The sequence below is a fragment of the Salvelinus fontinalis genome, unplaced genomic scaffold, assembly GCF_029448725.1.
Source record: "Salvelinus fontinalis isolate EN_2023a unplaced genomic scaffold, ASM2944872v1 scaffold_0078, whole genome shotgun sequence".
NCBI lineage: Eukaryota > Metazoa > Chordata > Actinopteri > Salmoniformes > Salmonidae > Salvelinus > Salvelinus fontinalis.
In genome coordinates, this window is record NW_026600287.1 from 187,704 (window position 1) to 195,000 (window position 7,297).

At 38.5% G+C, this 7,297-nt stretch overlaps 1 protein-coding gene across 2 annotated transcripts in view; it reads right to left on the bottom strand.

Annotated features, from left to right (window-relative positions):
• The window catches only part of LOC129842949 (proline-rich protein 5-like), a 77,122-nt gene that overhangs the window by 6,465 nt on the left and 63,360 nt on the right, over positions 1 to 7,297 (bottom strand). For both annotated transcript variants that reach the window (XM_055911664.1, XM_055911663.1), the window contains one exon: positions 272 to 413. In XM_055911664.1, coding sequence (XP_055767639.1) covers positions 272 to 413 — 142 coding nt within the window. The remainder of the gene's footprint in view (positions 1 to 271; positions 414 to 7,297) is intronic.

Consider the following 7,297-nt stretch of genomic DNA (forward strand, 5'->3'; position numbering starts at 1 on the left):
CGTTGAGGCTGTCTAGACTAGAGACAGACGTTGAGGCCGTCTAGAATAGAGACAGACGTTGAGGCCGTCTAGAATAGAGACAGACGTTGAGGTCATCTAGACTAGACACAGACGCTGAGGCCGTCTAGACTACAGACAGACGTTGAGGCCGTCTAGACTAGTATAACACAGGAAACTAACAGCACATCAGCTGAACAGCTGTGAATGGAGAGTAACAATCATGCATGATGAAATGTAAATCATTTAGCTGTGTGAGTATTAGTCTAAGTACCCAGTACGCAGGAGGAGTATTGCATTGAGGATCCGTCGTTGGAGTAGAGGCCGTGGGTTCCCAGGTAGGGAGACACCACCTTCTGAACCAAAGCTTCCAGACGCAGGTAGTCCTCAGTCACTCCTTTAGACTCATGGACACCCTGGAACACACACATCACAGTTAGTCCTCAGTCACTCCTTTAGACTCATGGACGCCCTGGAACACACACATCACAGTTAGTCCTCAGTCACTCCTTTAGATTCATGGACACCCTGGAACACACACATCACAGTTAGTCCTCAGTCACTCCTTTAGACTCATGGACACCCTGGAACACACACATCACAGTTAGTCCTCAGTCACTCCTTTAGATTCATGGACACCCTGGAACACACACATCACAGTTAGTCCTCAGTCACTCCTTTAGACTCATGGACTCTAACTGTATATCAGAGGAGAGACAGTAACTAACTGTATATCAAAGGAGAGACAGTAACTAACTGTATATCAGAGGAGAGACAGTAACTAACTGTATATCAGAGGAGAGACAGTAACTAACTGTATATCAGAGGAGAGACAGTAACTAACTGTATATCAGAGAGACAGTAACTAACTGTATATCAGAGGAGAGACAGTAACTAACTGTATATCAGAGGAGAGACAGTAACTAACTGTATATCAGAGGAGAGACAGTAACTAACTGTATATCAGAGGAGAGACAGTAACTAACTGTATATCAGAGGAGAGACAGTAACTAACTGTATATCAGAGGAGAGACAGTAACTAACTGTATATCAGAGGAGAGACAGTAACTAACTGTATATCAGAGGAGAGACAGTAACTAACTGTATATCAGAAGAGAGACAGTAACTAACTGTATATCAGAGGAGAGACACTAACTAACTGTATATCAGAGGAGAGACAGTAACTAACTGTATATCAGAGGAGAGACAGTAACTAACTGTATATCAGAGGAGAGACAGTAACTAACTGTATATCATAGGAGGGACAGTAACTAACTGAATATCAGAGGAGAGACAGTAACTAACTGTATATCAGAGAGACAGTAACTAACTGTGTATCAGAGAGACAGTAACTAACTGTATATCAGAGGAGAGACAGTAACTAACTGTATATCAGAGGAGAGACAGTAACTAACGGTATATCAGAGAGACAGTAACTAACTGTATATCAGAGGAGAGACAGTAACTAACTGTATATCAGAGGAGAGACAGTAACTAACTGTATATCAGAGGAGAGACAGTAACTAACTGTATATCAGAGGAGAGACAGTAACTAACTGTATATCAGAGGAGAGACAGTAACTAACTGTATATCAGAGGAGAGACAGTAACTAACTGTATATCAGAGGAGAGACAGTAACTAACTGTATATCAGAGGAGAGACAGTAACTAACTGTATATCAGAGGAGAGACAGTAACTAACTGTATATCAGAGGAGAGACAGTAACTAACTGTATATCAGAGGAGAGACAGTAACTAACTGTATATCAGAGGAGAGACAGTAACTAACGGTATATCAGAGAGACAGTAACTAACTGTATATCAGAGGAGAGACACTAACTAACTGTATATCAGAGGAGAGACAGTAACTAACTGTATATCAGAGGAGAGACAGTAACTAACTGTATGTCAGAGACACAGTAACTAACTGTATATCAGAGAGACAGTAACTAACTGTATATCAGAGAGACAGTAACTAACTCTATATCAGAGGAGAGACAGTAACTAACTGTATATCAGAGGAGGGACAGTAATTAACTGTATGTCAGAGACACAGTAACTAACTGTATATCAGAGAGACAGTAACTAACTGTATATCAGAGAGACAGTAACTAACTGTATATCAGAGGAGAGACAGTAACTAACTGTATATCAGAGGAGAGACAGTAACTAACTGTATAGCAGAGAGACAGTAACTAACTGTATATCAGAGGAGAGACAGTAACTAACTGTATATCAGAGAGACAGTAACTAACTGTATATCAGAGGAGAGACAGTAACTAACTGTATATCAGAGGAGAGACAGTAACTAACTGTATATCAGAGGAGAGACAGTAACTAACTGTATATCAGAGGAGAGACACTAACTAACTGTATATCAGAGAGACAGTAACTAACTGTATATCAGAGGAGAGACAGTAACTAACTGTATATCAGAGGAGGGACAGTAACTAACTGTATATCAGAGGAGAGACAGTAACTAACTGTATATCAGAGGAGAGACACTAACTAACTGTATATAAGAGGAGAGACAGTAACTAACTGTATATCAGAAGAGAGACAGTAACTAACTGTATATCAGAGAGACAGTAACTAACTGTATATCAGAGAGACAGTAACTAACTGTATATCAGAGGAGAGACAGTAACTAACTGTATATCAGAGGAGAGACAGTAACTAACTGTATATCAGAGGAGAGACAGTAACTAACTGTATATCAGAGGAGAGACAGTAACTAACTGTATATCAGAGAGACAGTAACTAACTGTATATCAGAGAGACAGTAACTAACTGTATATCAGAGGAGAGACAGTAACTAACTGTATATCAGAGGAGAGACAGTAACTAACTGTATATCAGAGGAGAGACAGTAACTAACTGTATATCAGAGGAGAGACAGTAACTAACTGTATATTAGAGGAGAGACAGTAACTAACTGTATATCAGAGGAGGGACAGTAACTAACTGAATATAAGAGGAGAGACAGTAACTAACTGTATATCAGAGGAGAGACAGTAACTAACTGTATATCAGAGAGACAGTAACTAACTGTATATCAGAGGAGAGACAGTAACTAACTGTATATCAGAAGAGAGACAGTAACTAACTGTATATCAGAGGAGGGACAGTAACTAACTGTATATCAGAAGAGGGACAGTAACTAACTGTATATCAGAGGAGAGACAGTAACTAACTGTATATCAGAGGAGAGACAGTAACTAACTGTATATCAGAGGAGAGACAGTAACTAACTGTATATCAGAGGAGAGACAGTAACTAACTGTATATCAGAGGAGAGACAGTAACTAACTGAATATCAGAGGAGAGACAGTAACTAACTGTATATCAGAGGAGAGACAGTAACTAACTGTATATCAGAGAGACAGTAACTAACTGTATATCAGAGGAGAGACAGTAACTAACTGTATATCAGAGGAGAGACAGTAACTAACTGTATATCAGAGGAGAGACAGTAACTAACTGTATATCAGAGGAGAGACAGTAACTAACTGTATATCAGAGGAGAGACAGTAACTAACTGTATATCAGAGGAGAGACAGTAACTAACTGTATATCAGAGGAGAGACAGTAACTAACTGTATATCAGAGGAGGGACAGTAACTAACTGTATATCAGAGGAGAGACACTAACTAACTGTATATCAGAGGAGGGACAGTAATTAACTGTATGTCAGAGACACAGTAACTAACTGTATATCAGAGAGACAGTAACTAACTGTATATCAGAGAGACAGTAACTAACTGTATATCAGAGGAGAGACAGTAACTAACTGTGTATCAGAGGAGAGACAGTAACTAACTGTATATCAGAGGAGAGACAGTAACTAACTGTATATCAGAGGAGAGACAGTAACTAACTGTATATCAGAGGAGAGACAGTAACTAACTGTATATCAGAGGAGAGACAGTAACTAACTGTATATCAGAGGAGAGACAGTAACTAACTGTATATCAGAGGAGAGACAGTAACTAACTGTATATCAGAGGAGAGACAGTAACTAACTGTATATCAGAGGAGAGACAGTAACTAACTGTATATCAGAGGAGGGACAGTAACTAACTGTATATCAGAGGAGAGACACTAACTAACTGTATATCAGAGGAGGGACAGTAATTAACTGTATGTCAGAGACACAGTAACTAACTGTATATCAGAGAGACAGTAACTAACTGTATATCAGAGAGACAGTAACTAACTGTATATCAGAGGAGAGACAGTAACTAACTGTATATCAGAGGAGAGACAGTAACTAACTGTGTATCAGAGGAGAGACAGTAACTAACTGTATATCAGAGGAGAGACAGTAACTAACTGTATATCAGAGGAGAGACAGTAACTAACTGTATATCAGAGGAGAGACAGTAACTAACTGTATATCAGAGGAGAGACAGTAACTAACTGTATATCAGAGGAGAGACAGTAACTAACTGTATATCAGAGGAGAGACAGTAACTAACTGTATATCAGAGGAGAGACAGTAACTAACTGTATATCAGAGGAGAGACAGTAACTAACTGTATATCAGAGGAGGGACAGTAACTAACTGTATATCAGAGGAGAGACACTAACTAACTGTATATCAGAGGAGGGACAGTAATTAACTGTATGTCAGAGACACAGTAACTAACTGTATATCAGAGAGACAGTAACTAACTGTATATCAGAGAGACAGTAACTAACTGTATATCAGAGGAGAGACAGTAACTAACTGTATATCAGAGGAGAGACAGTAACTAACTGTATATCAGAGGAGAGACAGTAACTAACTGTATATCAGAGGAGAGACAGTAACTAACTGTATATCAGAGGAGAGACACTAACTAACTGTATATCAGAGGAGAGACAGTAACTAACTGTATATCAGAGGAGAGACAGTAACTAACTGTATATCAGAGAGACAGTAACTAACTGTATATCAGAGAGACAGTAACTAACTGTATATCAGAGGAGAGACAGAAACTAACTGTATGTCAGAGGAGAGACAGTAACTAACTGTATATCACAGGAGAGACAGTAACTAACTGTATATCAGAGGAGAGACACTAACTAACTGTATATCAGAGGAGAGACAGTAACTAACTGTATATCAGAGGAGAGACAGTAACTAACTGTATATCAGAGGAGGGACAGTAACTAACTGAATATCAGAGGAGAGACAGTAACTAACTGTATATCAGAGAGACAGTAACTAACTGTGTATCAGAGAGACAGTAACTAACTGTATATCAGAGGAGAGACAGTAACTAACTGTATATCAGAGGAGAGACAGTAACTAACTGTATATCAGAGAGACAGTAACTAACTGTATATCAGAGGAGAGACAGTAACTAACTGTATATCAGAGGAGAGACAGTAACTAACTGAATATCAGAGGAGAGACAGTAACTAACTGTATATCAGAGGAGAGACAGTAACTAACTGTATATCAGAGGAGAGACACTAACTAACTGTATATCAGAGGAGAGACAGTAACTAACTGTATATCAGAGGAGAGACAGTAACTAACTGTATAGCAGAGAGACAGTAACTAACTGTATATCAGAGGAGAGACAGTAACTAACTGTATATCAGAGGAGGGACAGTAACTAACTGTATATCAGAGGAGAGACAGTAACTAACTGTATATCAGAGGAGAGACAGTAACTAACTGTATATAAGAGGAGAGACACTAACTAACTGTATATCAGAGAGACAGTAACTAACTGTATATCAGAGGAGAGACAGTAACTAACTGTATATCAGAGGAGGGACAGTAACTAACTGTATATCAGAGGAGAGACAGTAACTAACTGTATATCAGAGGAGAGACACTAACTAACTGTATATAAGAGGAGAGACAGTAACTAACTGTATATCAGAAGAGAGACAGTAACTAACTGTATATCAGAGAGACAGTAACTAACTGTATATCAGAGAGACAGTAACTAACTGTATATCAGAGGAGAGACAGTAACTAACTGTATATCAGAGAGACAGTAACTAACTGTATATCAGAGGAGAGACAGTAACTAACTGTATATCAGAGGAGAGACAGTAACTAACTGTATATCAGAGGAGAGACACTAACTAACTGTATATCAGAGGAGAGACAGTAACTAACTGTATATCAGAGAGACAGTAACTAACTGTATATCAGAGAGACAGTAACTAACTCTATATCAGAGGAGAGACAGTAACTAACTGTATATCAGAGGAGGGACAGTAATTAACTGTATGTCAGAGACACAGTAACTAACTGTATATCAGAGAGACAGTAACTAACTGTATATCAGAGAGACAGTAACTAACTGTATATCAGAGGAGAGACAGTAACTAACTGTATATCAGAGGAGAGACAGTAACTAACTGTATATCAGAGGAGAGACACTAACTAACTGTATATCAGAGGAGAGACAGTAACTAACTGTATATCAGAGGAGAGACAGTAACTAACTGTATATCAGAGGAGAGACAGCAACTAACTGTATATCAGAGAGACAGTAACTAACTGTATATCAGAGGAGAGACAGTAACTAACTGTATATCAGAGGAGAGACAGTAACTAACTGTATATCAGAGGAGAGACAGTAACTAACTGTATATCAGAGAGACAGTAACTAACTCTATATCAGAGGAGAGACAGTAACTAACTGTATATCAGAGGAGGGACAGTAATTAACTGTATGTCAGAGACACAGTAACTAACTGTATATCAGAGAGACAGTAACTAACTGTATATCAGAGAGACAGTAACTAACTGTATATCAGAGGAGAGACAGTAACTAACTGTATATCAGAGGAGAGACAGTAACTAACTGTATATCAGAGGAGAGACACTAACTAACTGTATATCAGAGGAGAGACAGTAACTAACTGTATATCAGAGGAGAGACAGTAACTAACTGTATATCAGAGGAGAGACAGCAACTAACTGTATATCAGAGAGACAGTAACTAACTGTATATCAGAGGAGAGACAGTAACTAACTGTATATCAGAGGAGAGACAGTAACTAACTGTATATCAGAGGAGAGACAGTAACTAACTGTATATCAGAGAGACAGTAACTAACTGTATATCAGAGGAGAGACAGTAACTAACTGTATATCAGAGGAGAGACAGTAACTAACTGTATATCAGAGGAGAGACAGTAACTAACTGTATATCAGAGGAGAGACAGTAACTAACTGTATATCAGAGGAGAGACAGCAACTAACTATATATCAAAGGAGAGACAGTAACTAACTGTATATCAGAGAGACAGTAACTAACTGTATATCAGAGGAGAGACAGTAACTAAC